The sequence below is a fragment of the Agaricus bisporus genome (assembly GCF_000300575.1).
Source record: "Agaricus bisporus var. bisporus H97 unplaced genomic scaffold AGABI2scaffold_6, whole genome shotgun sequence".
NCBI classification, from domain to species: Eukaryota; Fungi; Basidiomycota; class Agaricomycetes; order Agaricales; family Agaricaceae; genus Agaricus; species Agaricus bisporus.
The window spans coordinates 1,804,701-1,819,149 of NW_006267369.1; the positions used below are offsets into that span (position 1 = coordinate 1,804,701).

At 44.6% G+C, this 14,449-nt stretch overlaps 7 protein-coding genes across 7 annotated transcripts; 4 read left to right on the forward strand and 3 right to left on the reverse strand.

Moving 5' to 3' along the window:
- Positions 1 to 202: 202 nt before the first annotated feature.
- On the forward strand, positions 203 to 1,497 carry AGABI2DRAFT_193415 (hypothetical protein). Its single transcript, XM_006462052.1, has 3 exons — positions 203 to 441; positions 490 to 558; positions 614 to 1,497. Exons 1-3 carry the CDS (start codon positions 207 to 209, stop codon positions 1,402 to 1,404), a joined length of 1,095 nt encoding a protein of 364 aa, XP_006462115.1. The 5' UTR covers positions 203 to 206; the 3' UTR covers positions 1,405 to 1,497.
- Positions 1,498 to 1,597: 100 nt separating this feature from the next.
- Positions 1,598 to 2,068, reverse strand: AGABI2DRAFT_118977 (hypothetical protein; the record flags this gene model as incomplete). The annotated part of the gene is made up of 1 exon (XM_006462053.1): positions 1,598 to 2,068. The coding sequence occupies one exon, from the start codon at positions 2,066 to 2,068 to the stop codon at positions 1,598 to 1,600; it is 471 nt and encodes a 156-aa protein (XP_006462116.1).
- A 108-nt stretch (positions 2,069 to 2,176) lies between these two features.
- On the forward strand, positions 2,177 to 2,960 carry AGABI2DRAFT_44211 (hypothetical protein; the record flags this gene model as incomplete). Its single annotated transcript, XM_006461444.1, has 4 exons — positions 2,177 to 2,297; positions 2,345 to 2,427; positions 2,479 to 2,877; positions 2,937 to 2,960. Coding segments are annotated over 4 exons (627 nt in total), but the record flags the coding sequence as incomplete, so codon positions are not given.
- On the reverse strand, positions 2,922 to 7,847 carry AGABI2DRAFT_223338 (hypothetical protein). Its single transcript, XM_006462054.1, has 16 exons — positions 7,488 to 7,847; positions 6,985 to 7,434; positions 6,586 to 6,928; positions 6,426 to 6,525; positions 5,973 to 6,370; positions 5,850 to 5,917; positions 5,664 to 5,789; positions 5,478 to 5,606; positions 5,096 to 5,415; positions 4,055 to 4,601; positions 3,904 to 3,993; positions 3,771 to 3,838; positions 3,597 to 3,717; positions 3,514 to 3,541; positions 3,229 to 3,452; positions 2,922 to 3,165 (listed from the first exon to the last, which is right to left on the reverse strand). The coding sequence occupies exons 1-16, from the start codon at positions 7,644 to 7,646 to the stop codon at positions 3,025 to 3,027; spliced, it is 3,312 nt and encodes a 1,103-aa protein (XP_006462117.1). The 5' UTR covers positions 7,647 to 7,847; the 3' UTR covers positions 2,922 to 3,024.
- A 776-nt stretch (positions 7,848 to 8,623) lies between these two features.
- AGABI2DRAFT_193418 (hypothetical protein) lies at positions 8,624 to 10,640 on the reverse strand. The gene is made up of 12 exons (XM_006462055.1): positions 10,598 to 10,640; positions 10,472 to 10,549; positions 10,302 to 10,424; positions 10,151 to 10,247; positions 9,993 to 10,098; positions 9,809 to 9,940; positions 9,554 to 9,755; positions 9,361 to 9,504; positions 9,180 to 9,310; positions 8,936 to 9,126; positions 8,893 to 8,909; positions 8,624 to 8,839 (listed from the first exon to the last, which is right to left on the reverse strand). Exons 1-12 carry the CDS (start codon positions 10,622 to 10,624, stop codon positions 8,753 to 8,755), a joined length of 1,335 nt encoding a protein of 444 aa, XP_006462118.1. The 5' UTR covers positions 10,625 to 10,640; the 3' UTR covers positions 8,624 to 8,752.
- Positions 10,641 to 10,648: 8 nt separating this feature from the next.
- AGABI2DRAFT_193419 (hypothetical protein) lies at positions 10,649 to 11,436 on the forward strand. Its single transcript, XM_006462056.1, has 3 exons — positions 10,649 to 10,796; positions 10,851 to 11,053; positions 11,102 to 11,436. The coding sequence occupies exons 1-3, from the start codon at positions 10,682 to 10,684 to the stop codon at positions 11,387 to 11,389; spliced, it is 606 nt and encodes a 201-aa protein (XP_006462119.1). The 5' UTR covers positions 10,649 to 10,681; the 3' UTR covers positions 11,390 to 11,436.
- Positions 11,437 to 12,406: 970 nt separating this feature from the next.
- Positions 12,407 to 14,174, forward strand: AGABI2DRAFT_118981 (argininosuccinate synthetase; the record flags this gene model as incomplete). The annotated part of the gene is made up of 9 exons (XM_006462057.1): positions 12,407 to 12,455; positions 12,523 to 12,602; positions 12,659 to 12,718; positions 12,783 to 12,848; positions 12,916 to 12,998; positions 13,051 to 13,160; positions 13,224 to 13,882; positions 13,947 to 14,047; positions 14,105 to 14,174. The coding sequence occupies 9 exons, from the start codon at positions 12,407 to 12,409 to the stop codon at positions 14,172 to 14,174; spliced, it is 1,278 nt and encodes a 425-aa protein (XP_006462120.1).
- Between the last annotated feature and the right edge of the window lie 275 nt (positions 14,175 to 14,449).

Genomic DNA, 14,449 nt, shown 5'->3' on the forward strand with positions numbered 1-14,449 from the left:
TGATGCATGTGTTCAGTCAAGAACCGACCGAGTATGATTTGGATAGACGCCGTAATAGACGGCTTTTCAGGAGGGAGGATGGGCCTTGTTGGATACATCAGATACGCGACAAGCGAGATCCCCGGAGAAGACGCAAGTTGCCGGAAATAGGCTGGGTCCAATCGTTCACCAGAAGCAGGTCACGTGGAGCCAGAAGCCCTTGCGCCATGACCATTAGACTCAAGCCCGACACCAGCCCGCCCTCCCCGTTCTCCTGGGACATCCACCCCCCGTCCCCGCCAGACCCCGCCGCCCTCCCCTCCCCGCCTACCTCATGGCTCTCCGCAAAGGACATGAAGCTCTATGGCTCTCGCCCGCTCTCCTCGACCTCGGACATCGGCGTCGTCAAATGCAAGGACTGCGCCAAACCCATCCTCCGCAGCTTCATCTCGGAGCACTCGAGTCAGTAGTCTACATTAGATCTTCACTTTTTTTTGAACACCTATCTAGACACATGTGCTAAAATCCGTGCTGCCGCTGCCAACTTCAAGAACAACAAAGCCAAAGCTGATGCCGATGGTATGTGAACATGACCATTTCCAACACACACGAACATTTCAGAAAACAGATCCAGACAAGAAAAACAACAAAAAGCGGAAAGCATCTCCCACTCCCGAAGACAGCTCCCAGCCTCTGAAGAAAAAGATCAAACCGCCGCCTAAAATCATCAAGCCCCGCGTTAAAGGTCCTATAGATTACGACAAACAATGTGGTGTCATCAACGACAAAAACTTACCATGCTCCCGATCCCTCACATGCAAATCCCACTCGATGGGTGCCAAACGTGCTGTCCAAGGCCGATCTCGTGCCTATGACGAGCTCCTCCTCGAATGGAACCGTGCCAACAATCCCAACTTTGTCGAACCCGTCAAACGCGAAACCAAGGCTGAAAAAAAGGAAAAGCGGGAACGAGAGAAACAAGAAAAGAAGAGATTGGAGGTTGAAGCTGCTGCTGCTCGTGGCGTCGATGTGAGCAGTGTAACATCACACAAAAAGGCCGCAGTCGGTCTGAGCAAGAAAGTCAGCAAGAAGGCTGCAGCTGCTGCCGCGGCTGTGCGTATGGCTACAGAACAGGGTGGAGATGTTTCGGACGATTTGGATGAATTGGATTCTGAAGCCGAGTTGGATGATCTTGTCAAGGTCGTGAACACGAGTATCGATCGCGGTATTTTAGCCGTTCCCTTGGCGGTGCCTTATGACGCTGGCAGTTGGTTTGTGCAACGGCGAGAACGAGCACGCGTTTGCCGAGATCTGCTGTACGGTGCCCTCACAAGCAATACTAATAACGGTACTTCAGGTGGTGCTTTGGGTGCGTTTAGTATGGCTCGTTCCACTAGCATGGGACACGCACCAATGCATCGTTAGCATGCGAGAATACCCAATGTAATATATTCATCTGCTACTTGTATTTTTAGTATATACAAATCCAGATTGTCGTACTATGATACATAAACGCCATAAAACCCAAGAGAAAAGAGAACGTAAGAATGTCCGAGGCATTAACTAGAGTGGGTCCAAACTGGAAACACGTGAGGGGGCCTAGAATCTCAACCCGCTTTTAGACATCAGCGACTGCTTTGACTGCCGCCGTCCAATCTGACCTTGATAAAAGGCCCTGCTTTTCAGCAGCTTCAAGAACAGAAACAAGCCAATCCTGACAATGCGCTTTGCCATTGGGTCTATGGAGAGGCGCATCCGAAGCGATCTTTTCTAATCGCTTGCGGTTAGAAAACGACATTTGTGTGATTTCGACGGCTCGCGTGTACTCTTCAGCTGTTCGCGTGATTGGACCCCAACTCATGCAGTCTTGATTGCGAAAGAGAGAGATCTCGCGTTGAACAGGGACGCCAGTGTTACTCTTTCCGACCTTCCAGGCTAGCTTCCATTGGCTATCTCTGGGAGAATGAGGGACGGTTCGAGTGGCTATTAACATTACTGGGAGGGCAGTGTCGGGGTCTTTGAAGAGATGGTCGATGTCGACAGGTCGGCGCATGGAGTAGGTGACGAGGCGGGTATTTTGGAAAGACATATCGGGAGGGGGAGGAGAAGAGGGTTAGCCATGCTTTAAACGCTGACGTGCGATGCAGGATCGTCGTGGCGTGGGTCACGCGTGGGAACCCTCTCCTCTCCCACAACTCCCATGCACCTCCTCTTCCTCCTCGCTTTCGCTTTCTCTGCAAACGCCCTTCACTTTTATCTCGACGCAAACCAGCACCGCTGTTTCATCGAAGAACTTCCCATCGACACCGTCGTCGAAGGTCACTAGCAGTTTGTTGTTTGTCAAATCTCGCTCACCTCTATTCAGGAAATTACAACGCTTTGGAATGGTCTGAAAGTGAACAACAATACGTTCACAACCCAGAACTCGGCATCGTCATCAACGTCCAGGTACGTCAAAAATCCAATCCCACAGCACACACGCTTAATTTTATTCTACAGGAAGAACCCTCCGGCCACGTCGTTGCCCAAACAACAGGTCCCAATCAAGGAAAATTCACATTCACATCCCACGAAGCCGCCGACCACTCCATCTGTCTCTCCACAAACTACACAACATGGTTCAGTCATACCCATATCCGTCTTCACCTCGACATTGTCGTCGGTTCAACCAAAGCTGATGTTGAACACGACCGTTCTCATGTATCCGAACTCGCTTCAAAACTTCGTGACCTTAATCAAAAATTAGAAGATATACGTCGAGAACAGCAGTATCAACGGGAACGAGAAGCTGATTTTAGAGACCTGAGTGAATCTACGAATTCAAGGGCTGTGTGGTATAGCGTCGTTCAGATTATCGTTCTCATCGTTACTTGTGTATGGCAGTTACGCCATCTCAAGGTATGTCCCTCTTACTCTTCTACACATTCATTTTTTTTTTTTGAATATCCTTTTCCTAGCATTTCTTCGAAGACAGGAAGATGCGATAAATGCATTGTTTAAATACGTACTATTTTCGTCTACGTTCAATTGCACGAGACTTCTAAATTACTCGCCAAATTTGAGAAGAACCTTCTTTCCATATCTACCTTGTGCGAGTCTCCCAAAGACTTGTCGAAGTTTATTCGTCGCCGTATCGTCATCATCCTTCTTCTCAACCGTAACAACTTCATGCTGAGGCGCTTGAAGCTATACAAAGAAATCGCAAATTTTTTAAGTTAACTCCCAAACAAAAAATTCCAATTTATTTACCTTGCCGCCTCTGATGAGCTGCGTCAGTGACTCCATCAAGTCTTCTCTTTCCTCGACCGGACGGTCGGTGTACCAACGGCTTTGCCAAAATCCATGGGCGGTTAGATTTTTGAATATGAATGCTGAGGTGGGTAAGGATAGAGGTTGTTTGGACATGGCTCCGTAGGAGACGAGGTGGGCTTCTTTGCCTAAATATTTGAGCATTGCTGTTGTTTCTTTTCCACCTATGTGAAAAAAACGTTTTAGAATTTATGATACTGGATAGGAATTTTGAGGTTGACGTACCAATGCAGTTTAGAGCTAAACGGATGTCCTATCCCCAGAATATTGAGAATCGTTATGTCCAGAGTAGTAGAAACAACTCTCACCTTGCCATTTGTCCACTCTTTGACTTTACTACGTAAAGCTCTGTCCTCCAAATCATCATAAGTGAGCACTTGAGTAGCTCCAAGGCTACTCAATTGTTCTTTGAGTTGCGAAATATCGTCACTAAGAAAAACATTTTTGAACAAATGAATTTTATGAAGCGTGTTTTTACTTACCGATTTCGTACAAAGTTGAGAGTTTTCAAATTACGCGCAGCGGCTATCTGTATGACAGCTTGTCCGACCTGATAAATGAAATATCAAAGTGTCAAAATAAACATCTTTCGAAAAAAATAAAAATCAACATTACAGCGCTATTAGCTCCATTCTGCATAACCCAATCTCCTTCTTCCAATTTCGCATAATCCTTCAACATGTTAAACGCCGTCGGAGGATTGACCTATCACAAGAAAACCCATTGTAAAAACAACAATAAGCAATATACTCTCCCCAAAACTTACCGTGATAGTAGCACCATCCACCTCGGAAATTCCTTTCCTATTCGGAATCTTAATCACATCCCCGATTTCAACATTCCTCTCCATAGACCAAGTCCCCATCTGTTGTCTCTGCATCACAACCCAATCCCCAACTTCCAAATTCCCATTAATTCCACTGTTACCACCAACAGCAGTAACTTTAGCTAAACCCTCATTCCCACCAATATAATACCCTTCTTCAGTTTTACTTGGTTTCGTAGGGTATACACCTTCAATGACATTGATATCTGCTGGATTTATAGGAGAGAGTAAGAATCGAATGTTGATGGTTCCAGGTGGAGGAGAAGAAGAAAGGTATGATGAAGGGAGTGAAATGACTTTGAGAACTTGTGTCGGATCGCCAGGTTGAGAATACACAACAGCGCGATTAAGTAACCTTGTATGAGATGACGAAAAGTGACGAGAGAAGCTACTCGAATGATAGACTGAGAGTAGAGGTGAACGTGGTCGTCGTAAGAAGGAAAGCATCATTGAACCAAGGAAACCACTCAGTGAGGGAATATATTCACTCACTCAAACTCTATATATAACTAAATTTAGAAAAACATGCCACGCGGGTTTTAAACGACCAATAACGCATTCTCTTCTTTCAACGACAACTTATCTACATTACAACCAAACACCAAAACCCGATTTCTCACTTCCTTAGCATTATGTCTTACAGTATCTATCGTCTTTTCAATACCAATCGCATCCTTCACGTCTACAAACACTATTCCTCGTTTGATTTCTTCACCATTTTGAACTTTGCAAGCAGCCAGTAACGCTTCTAATGAGTGAACTCGTCTTTCTTTCGATATCGCTTTCTTCCAATGTGAACAATCTTCGCACCGTTGATGATTGCTACGAGAATTGATGAAACATGAAATGGAGGTGGCGAGTATCCGATCTGGTGGGGCTTCTTCCACTGTATGATCTTCCGGAAGAGCGGTATCAAGAATTTGAGCGCCCCGACTCATAATCATAAGGCTGCTCGTTTCACCTTCCACCCGAACCGACAACCCATCCTCCTTACGACGAAAATCCAACTTCCTCCTTTTCAACTCCGATTCACCTCGCCTCGCATCCCTTAAACCGCCTTCAACATCCACAAGCCTTTCCAAAATATCATCAACCCTCATCTGTCGTTTCATACCTATCGTCGGTGACGTTGGCAACCCCCACAACGATTTACACCAATCATCAATCTCCTTCTCCGACCTATCTTTCCCAACACATTCTCTTGCTATTTTATCGAGTTCGGTGATATCCATACACGTTGACCATGAACGTTCTCGTTTATCATGGATTTTAGTTATCCTCGGGAACCTCGGTTCATAATACTAATCAAAGAAAAATAAGGCATTAGCTCATGTTCAGATAAAAAGGAATAAAACAAACGTACTTTACATCCATATGATTTATCAAACCCAGCAAACACCATTTCCGCCAAGAACGGTATTTGAAGTATAGTCTTTGGTTTACAATCCAAATGCGAAGACAGAGTAAACGTAAACGGTAGACCATTCAGTTCCTAACACTCAATCAATCACAAACCCGCTACACTTTTGGTCTATTTTGATTCACTCACCTTGGTAGATGGAGGATACACCACGTTGTCACTGTTTTTTATCCGAAAGTTCACATCCTCGAGGTCCTTCCGGCTGAGGCCGTAAGATACCGTGAAGTATACGAGGATGTGGGGCTTTAGGTCAGGCTGTCAATGAAATGTATCCGCATCAGTGCGTGCGAGGGGAAGAAGAAGAAGAACGCGCACCTGGAGTTGACACTCTTTGCGATTAGTTATAACACCCACATAAAAAGTTGTGAAAACACGAGGCGTGACTGAAAAACGCCCACATAACTAAAACAAAAACAAAAAGAAACAACAGGTACTCACCACGAAGTTCCCTAGCTCGATCCCGATCCCAACTCGCACCCACAATAACCAAATCCACACAATCCCCAAACCCCTCAATATAATCCTTCTTCAACTTGACCCAAGGAAGTCCATATTCATTATATTGCGATTCCTCAGCTTTCAAAACCAACCCTTCCATGTGATTCGCTAGATGTTCAGCGAATATTTTTTGTAAACCTTTGTGTGGATCGTTGTCGTTGATGGAAGGAGACATTTGAATTGGATATCTGTCGGAGAGCATGGTTTTTGTAGGTATCACTTTGATGAGAGATTCGAGGTGTTGACGACGTGTGACGTAAGATTCGAAAAGGAGAGGTTCGTCATCCAAGACTAGAACGTCAAAGAAAATTAATGCTAGATGTCGGGATTGAGAGTCACTGGTGTTTGATTGTCCATGAGTATACTACTTGAGCTGAACACTCGAGACCGTACCCGTCTTCGTCTTGAGAGTCAAAATCATCACGTTGACGCTTGGTTCTACGGCGAGGTCCAGAAGCGGTTTGTTCAACAAGACCACGAATCCTCCAAAATTCTAATCAACTCATCATGAGTCTAATTGCCACCAAAAATAAATAAAGAGGAAACCACAAACCATCAACATGATCTTTATACCAAGCCACCATCTCCGCATCCAACACAACATTCCTCTTCACTCTCGCGGTCTTCATCCAAGTAGTAGAAGATACCTTCAACTTCCCACTCTTATTCAAACCAAGCGCATCTCGAATAATCTCATGAACACCCAACCTATCCCAAGTCGATTCCCTCCCACTCTTACTCCAAATCCTGATGTTTGAAGTCCCATCATCTCCAAGTATCTCAACATGAATCTGCGCGCGTTCACCATCATATTTCGTTTCACCCCACACCATCGTTGATTTTTTGAAATACGATAAAGCATGATAACAATTCCTTCCTTTCACGCTCTTCGGTAACTAAAAATAAAAATTCAATTCAAACTCAAAAAAATCATTGTAGCCCTTGGACTCACCTTTATCATACTTCCCAATTTTGGTTTCAAAGCTCTCTCTCTCAACTTTTCATCCTCACCACATTCCTCAAACTCCCTCATAACATCTTCCATCTCCCCTCTCACTCTCCATACCCTTCCCATCCACCCCGTCGAATCCCAAACACGCATAACATCCTCCACCCTCAACATCCTCACCGATTTCGTATTATACTCCATCAATTCTCTTGAATACCCGATATCGTTGAGGGAAGGGTATAATAGAGGATGAAGGTCTTTTAATATTATTTGAGTTATGAATTTGCTTTCGAAGGGAGATAAAGGACGATATAGTGATTTTAGGATATCGAATTTCGAACGATGAGTTGGATATTGAGTGAGGATAGTTGAATGTGTGAATGTTGATGTTGAAGATAATTCATCCAAGAGTTCATTTATCTGAGCAATAGTCAACGACGAACATTCAGTTTCCTATATTAACATCGTTTAGTCAAAAAGAAATGAAAATGGAATGTAAAAAGTACCGATTGACACTGTTTTTCTTTCAACACTCTTTCAACATCCAATCCCAAACACCATCCATTCCCATCCTCCTCCTCATCATCTCCATCACCTCGCTCATCTCGCCCACCTCCCCCCAAAATCCCCTCCCCAACCCCCAAAACACTCTCCAAAATCCTCATTAACCTGACCCTCCCCAACCCATACTTCCTCCTCCCATCTTCCTCCGGAAAAACCAACCTAAACACATTCCCAGTTGTTGTCGTTGAATGTAGTGGATATCGATGATGGAGGTGTGTGAACCAATGTTTGAAAATCGTTAATGCTGGATACGATTCAGCGAAAGAGGTAGAAGAGGAAGAGGAGATGGGAATAGGTTTGATAGTTGATAATTCACGAAACAACGAACACAAACTACCCAAAAGCAATTCTTCTCAATTGCATAATAAAAACGAGTAAAGTAAGTAAAAACTCACGATCCAAACGGAACACCCTCCTCCATTACCACCCTTCAAACCTGCTTCAAACCAAATTTCGTATTTCGTATTTCGTATAATTGATATTCCTTTCTTTGGTAGGCACTATCCCATCCGGCGTTAATCGCGTTATACTTGGGGAAAGCCAAAAGGAGACACGTAGAAAGGACAAACCCCATTTATCAACCTTGAAGTCATCTGACTCATCCCATGATCCCATTAAAAAAAGCCACTTAACACACACTTGTCAAAAAAAAAAAAAAATTCCCTTGTCCGAAATCAACGCTCCTTCATCCCAATCGTAGTTAGTACACTCAAATTCACATATGTACCCCACAATCCAAGTGGAGTTTTGATATATAATGATAATTCCGAACGATGTCTATCATTTATCAATATATCAATGATCATGATCATGATCATGACAAGGCACTGAAAACGTTGCTTAGCAACCCCTCCCCCTCCTCCTTACTGTTCTTAATTAAAAAATCCAACTCATCCAATTTTTTTTTATTGTAATTCCATACCTATACAAAAAAAAATCACCCACACACAACAGCATCTCAAACAAACAAAAAGAAAAAAGCAATTACCGAAATACTAAACTTGTACTCATTAAAAAAAAAAAGAGAGTGAAAATCAGATTGACGAGGAAAAAGGAGAGAGAGAGGGGAACGCATGGTAAAAAAAGGGTATGTATGTCATATAATAGAAAGAGCCAAAAAAAACATAAAAACAAAGGGGTGTGTTTTTCGCCAATTGTCAAAAGTCAGTAACAGGTATACGATAATTTGCTACCAGGGAACCGTAGATTATTGAAAAAAATTGGACATTCCCAGGCGAGGTCGTCGTGGTTTCGTAAAAAAGAAAGACGTTGCACAGACATTAAACAAAAACACCTACAATCTCATCAATCAACTTTCAAAAAAAAAAAAAAAAAACCTCCACTCACTATGAAAATTCCTTTTCCTGTTTTTCCCCCCTCACCATCTCACCAGACCCATTCGGATATTCCAACGAACTCGAATTAATCCTAATCCCATTATCCGGTCTCAACCCATCAGCAGGAGTCACAGGTCTCGACGACGCAACCCCAGACGACGTCCCCGTCGCTGTCGATATCAACTGTTGATTATGTGGATAATACGACCGTCGCTGCATCTTCTTAAAGTCATATGATGTAAACCTGAATGGGTGTTTAGCCGGAGCAAAAAGGGTGGGCTTTTTGTGTTTACGTACTGTTCTTCCATCTGTCTCATTTCTGCACTGAGATTCTCTTGATTAGCCTTGCGTGCTTTGGCCTTTAGAGGGTTATCCTCTAAGAGTAGCTCTTCAAGCTCATGAGAAGCGTCAAAGTTTGCCTTTTTGGTCTAAGGAAGAGTGAGATTCAAGAGTAAGAGTATTCGAGTGAATGACCCACATCGGGCATGAAGGGTGGAATCTGCTCTTTCGACTCGATGGTTTCCCAGTCGATGGAGTGGAACCATGGTAACCGCTGGAACTCTTGGAAGCCCTCGCCATTACCCTTGCAGCCGACTCGACGGTGAACATCTCTTTCCAAAAGCTGTTGTACGAGTGAGCTTTAGTGGCGGTCCAAACAAGGAGAGACGTACCCCTTTCAGGACATGCATACCAGCACGAGTGCATTTCTTTTCGGCATCTTCGGGCCATTTGAGTGGATCCTTGGTGATACTATAGGTTAAATCGTTATTAGACCGGCCACGGAAGGGTCTCCGCCCAAAGATCAGTTCATAGGCACAAACACCGAGGGACCACCAGTCGATCTGGTAAGAGTAACCGCGCTTGGCAAGTATTCTAGATATGTGGATCGCATGAGATCCGGGATGAACGGCAAGCAAGAGACATACTCGGGGGCCATGTAGGCCATTGAACCCGCAACGCCGGTCAATTTGCGCTCACTAAAGTGAACAGCGATATTAAAATCGGTGAGATGGGCATTGCCTTTCTCGTCAAGTAAGATATTGTCGGGTTTGATGTCCCTGGGAGGATGATGAGGTGAGGGGAGTCGGGGGATGGGAATTACATACGAACCTGTGCATGATGCCCATATCGTGAATAAATGAGAGTGCGCCTGATAATTGGGCAACGTAAAAGCGGACGACGTGTTCTTCCATGGAGCCGAGACGCTCGAGATGGACTAGGGGAGAGTTGGGGCGTGGGAGTGGACAGATGAGGGGGGAGGGACGTACAGCGCAAATCACCGCCGAGCATGAGGTCAAGGACAAAGAAACAGTTCTCGTCGTCCTGGAAAGCATAGCGGAGATTGACGACGAAAGGATGGTCGATCTAGGGGGTGGATTAGGGGGTGGCGAAAGGAAGCCGTGTGGAGGGGGTGGGCACCTCTTCGAGAAGTCTGCGTTCTTGAATGATGTTGGGGACGGCCTTCATTTTGACGCATTTTGCCTTGTTGATGTACTTGAGGGCGTAGAGCTGGCGGGTCTGCTTGTGCTGGACGACGCGGACCTGGGGGGATGTGAGGGAGAGAGAGAGAGAGATACAGAGAGACACACCTTGCCAAAGGCGCCCTTGCCCACACAGCGAAGGAGGATAAAGTGGAAAAGGGTGACTTCGCCATCAAAGTCAATGGGCTAGAGCGGCGGTCAGTGTCTGCACTGAACAATAAACAAAGTACATGCCTGGGGCCTGCAGCAGAGGGCACCCATGAGTCGGAGGAAGGACAAGGGAGGACTGACTTATGTAAGCTCGCCTGCTGTTCCTTCATGACCCTCTCCACCCGGCCCCTCGTCATCTCAGGCCCCTCTGGCGTCGGCAAGAGCACTCTCCTTCGCCGTCTCTTCACCGCTCACCCCGACGCCTTTGGCTTTTCCGTCTCTCGTCCGCACTACACTCCCCCCTCTCCACACCGTTCCTGATCCATTCTCTTTATAGACACCACCCGCCTCCCCCGCCCTGGCGAAGTCGATGGCCAGCACTACCACTTTGTCTCCAAAGACAACTTCAAAGACCTCATCGCTCGCGGCGCATTTATAGAGCACGCAGAGTTTTCTGGCAATTTTTACGGCACCAGTTTCGATACCGTGCGTCACGTCCAAAGCCAAGGCAAACGTTGCATCCTCGATATCGATGCCCAGGTAAACAGTTTTTTCACTCAAATCATACCCCTTACTCACATCCTTCAGGGAGTCAAACAGATCAAATACACCAATCTCAACCCCGTCTACCTCTTCATCTCCCCTCCCAATCTCGCTTCCCTCCGTGCCCGTCTACGTGCCCGCGGTACAGAAACAGAAGACTCGGTAGCCAAGCGACTAGCTACGGCACTCGAAGAGATTGCATATGCCAAGGAACCTCATGTCCATGACGTCGTTATTGTCAATGATGATTTAGATAGAGCTTATCAACTACTAGAACGTGTTGCCCAGGGGGAACATATCGCAGGCGACACCCTTCCTCCATTGCATGACTAGATTATACCTATCTTAATGAAAACAGGGAGTTTCGTTATTTGAATGGTTACCAGGGGTTAGACTTTGTTAAAGTGTCGTCATGCTTTGACTGGGGGAAACAGTCTCTAGATCTATTAACCTTCATTCATCCGATACGAACTTTGAAAATCATCCAGGGCTACTTATATACAAGTTACGATAAATAACCGGGGCGATGGAGCTCAACCTCGATAAACCTTAACTACTATTAGATATCTTCGTGGGGTATATGATCAGGGGTCTGATATAAATTGATTTCTATATGTACTGATCTGCACATATAAATACAATGAATGAATGCAGACAAAATGGAGGACTGCTTTTTTTTTGATAATTGGTGTAACTTTAAAACTTGATGATGATGCCAAAGTACTATAAGTGATTTCAGTAGCGGATCTAAAATTTGAACCCCCACGTTTCTGATTAGATGGACGCGTTATAAGAAATCAACCGAGACGCGCCCGGGCCGGGGTAGATAACAGAAGGCTCGTTGGGCATTTGTAGATGCACTTCGGAGAATCAGTCCTTTACCAAGCGTATCCAACGAATCAAGCTAGGCATTTGCCCTTGGTGATTAGTGTATAGTGCACGGGACGGATCTTTCCCGCCATGAATGGTTCATCCTAACGACAAAGAGAGCTTAACTATCCTCAGCTGACATAGTGAAAACTCAAAAGTTGCGCTTCCCCAACCCTAGGAATAGTAAATCTCATTCCGCATCATCCACATCATGATCCGTTTCCCCCATACCAAGCCACCACATTGCCTACTACGATTCCCTTAGGTTCCGTGCTTAGAGCAAAGTCAGCAGGACGAGCAAGTCTAATCGATAGAAACGCGGCGGATATCTATCGATCAATAATTGATTCCAAAAAATGTATTTATAGATTCAAATAACGGCCGATAGCCTATCTTTTTCAATCCCTTTTACATCCCTCTTCCTCACTCACTCACTCAACTCAACTCACTCACTCTTATCTCCTCAACTTACTCTTAAGAATGCCTGAAAACAAAGGTCGTGTTCTTTTAGCCTACTCTGGTGGTCTAGGTGTGTAGATTGCAAGAATTCATTATAAATCGCTTTGCTCTGACTGATGTCTCTCTCTCTACTTTAGATACCTCTTGTATCCTTGCATGGTTGATCGAAGAAGGATATGAAGTCTATGCATTCATGGCAGATGTAGGCCAAGAAGAAGTCAGTCGGGTGCTTCATGCACAATCACATAAATGACTCATGATTATATCTGATAGGACTATGCAGCTGCAGAAAAGAAAGCTTTGAAAGTCGGAGCAAAGAAATTCTTCTTGGCTGTGAGTTCATAAAATTTAACAGACCCGTGAAAAAAACTGATTTTTATAAAAATCTATCGTATAGGATCTCAAACGAGAATTCGTTACTGAACTCATTTATCCTGCAGTTCAAGCCAACTGTATCTACGAAGTAATAAAAATCCTCCTCTCCCCTCAAAAAAATACCTTTTCTTTTTTTTGACGCGAGTCCGTTCTAGAATGTTTATCTCCTCGGTACATCACTTGCTCGACCTGTTATTGCCCGTGGAATGATTGAAGTTGCAGACAAAGAGGGTTGCGAGTAAGTCTTTGATATTATCCTAAAATGCCAAATTCTTACACTCGCTATTTAGCTACGTCTCTCACGGTTGCACTGGAAAAGGCAACGACCAAGTCCGATTTGAACTCGCTTTCTACGGTCTCAAGCCTGATATCAAAGTTATCGCACCTTGGCGAATTCCCGGTAAGTTCTTACTTGCATAACAAAACCAAATCCGTAATTTCATTCGTTCTTTCATAATAATAGAATTTTACAACCGCTTCGCCGGACGACAAGCTCTTCTTCAATATGCCGCCGAACAAAATATTCCTGTCCAACAAACTGTTGCAAAACCATGGTCAACAGATGAGAATCTCTTCCACATCTCATACGAAGCTGGTATCCTCGAAGATCCCAACGTCACTCCCCCAAACGACATGTGGAAACTCACCACCGCTCCCGAAGATGCCCCAACCTCACCCGAACGTATCATCCTCGAATTCCAAAACGGTTTACCCACCAAAGTCATCGTTCCTGAACAACAAAAAGAATACACAGATGCTGTAGAAATTTTTTCTGCTTTAAACACTCTCGCAAGGAAACATGGTATAGGTCGTATCGATATCGTCGAAAATCGGTTTATAGGAGTTAAATCTCGTGGTTGTTACGAATCACCTGGAGCTACTATCCTTCGTGTTGCCCATATGGATCTTGAAGGTCTTACCCTCGATCGCAATGTGCGAGCTCTTCGAGACCAATTTACGACTATCGCTTTGAGTCGAATCTTGTATAACGGTCATTACTTCTCGCCTGAACGCGAGTTCGTTACTAGCTCTATTCCTTCGAGTCAACGAACTGTGAATGGGATCGTTAGACTGAAACTCTACAAGGGTAACACTATTGTTGAAGGCCGTGAATCCAGTGAAGTAAGTGTATCCCCTTCTAGTTACCTATTTTTTCAATCGTTGAGCATTCGAAAAAAAAAAACAGGGTCTGTATGATGCTGCTCAGTCCTCCATGGACGAACTTGGTGGTTTCGAGCCTACAGATACTACCGGATTCATTTCTATCGAGTCTATCCGACTCAAAAAGTAAGCATCCTTTTTCTGCCTGCTGCTCGGGATAGCTTATGCCTTGATTTTCTTTAGATGGGCTCAATCAAAGGCAGCCAAAGGTCAGTCTGGCGTCACGGCCAAGGATGTCTATGGTAGCTCTTAGGGAGACACGATTTTATTCGTGCTTCTATGAAATGTAAATCGTGGGCATCATTAATGTTGTAGATCTGTAGTCATACTTGTTTTCCTTGAATCGATCAAAAATACTATGAGATAACAGTTTTCTTGGTGATCACTCATTTGGCTTCGACCTGGGTGCTCAGGCTGGCAACTGTGGTACTTTCGCATCCTCTGACTTGCGGACATAATGCGGGAAGACAAAGTCCGTTCGACAAACTTTAAACTTTGTCACTAAACTAAAACTTGATAGAGTACTCG

Excerpts from the sequence above, each read along its gene's own strand:
- AGABI2DRAFT_193415 (XM_006462052.1), top strand. The coding sequence starts at position 207 with ATGACCATTAGACTCAAGCCCGACACCAGCCCGCCCTCCCCGTTCTCC. Across the intron at positions 442-489 it reads CTTCATCTCGGAGCACTCGA|ACACATGTGCTAAAATCCGT; the intron begins GTCAGTAGTCTA and ends ACACCTATCTAG. Across the intron at positions 559-613 it reads AGCCAAAGCTGATGCCGATG|ACAAGAAAAACAACAAAAAG; the intron begins GTATGTGAACAT and ends AAACAGATCCAG.
- AGABI2DRAFT_223338 (XM_006462054.1), bottom strand. The coding sequence starts at position 7,646 with ATGAGGATTTTGGAGAGTGTTTTGGGGGTTGGGGAGGGGATTTTGGGG. Across the intron at positions 5,790-5,849 it reads GCAAAGAGTGTCAACTCCAG|CCTGACCTAAAGCCCCACAT; the intron begins GTGCGCGTTCTT and ends TTTCATTGACAG. Across the intron at positions 3,542-3,596 it reads AAGAGTGGACAAATGGCAAG|GACATCCGTTTAGCTCTAAA; the intron begins GTGAGAGTTGTT and ends TTCTGGGGATAG.
- AGABI2DRAFT_193419 (XM_006462056.1), top strand. The coding sequence starts at position 10,682 with ATGACCCTCTCCACCCGGCCCCTCGTCATCTCAGGCCCCTCTGGCGTC. Across the intron at positions 10,797-10,850 it reads CTTTGGCTTTTCCGTCTCTC|ACACCACCCGCCTCCCCCGC; the intron begins GTCCGCACTACA and ends TTCTCTTTATAG. Across the intron at positions 11,054-11,101 it reads TCCTCGATATCGATGCCCAG|GGAGTCAAACAGATCAAATA; the intron begins GTAAACAGTTTT and ends CACATCCTTCAG.
- AGABI2DRAFT_193418 (XM_006462055.1), bottom strand. The coding sequence starts at position 10,624 with ATGGGTGCCCTCTGCTGCAGGCCCCAG. Across the intron at positions 10,248-10,301 it reads AACGCAGACTTCTCGAAGAG|ATCGACCATCCTTTCGTCGT; the intron begins GTGCCCACCCCC and ends TCCACCCCCTAG. Across the intron at positions 9,127-9,179 it reads ATGAGACAGATGGAAGAACA|GTTTACATCATATGACTTTA; the intron begins GTACGTAAACAC and ends ACACCCATTCAG.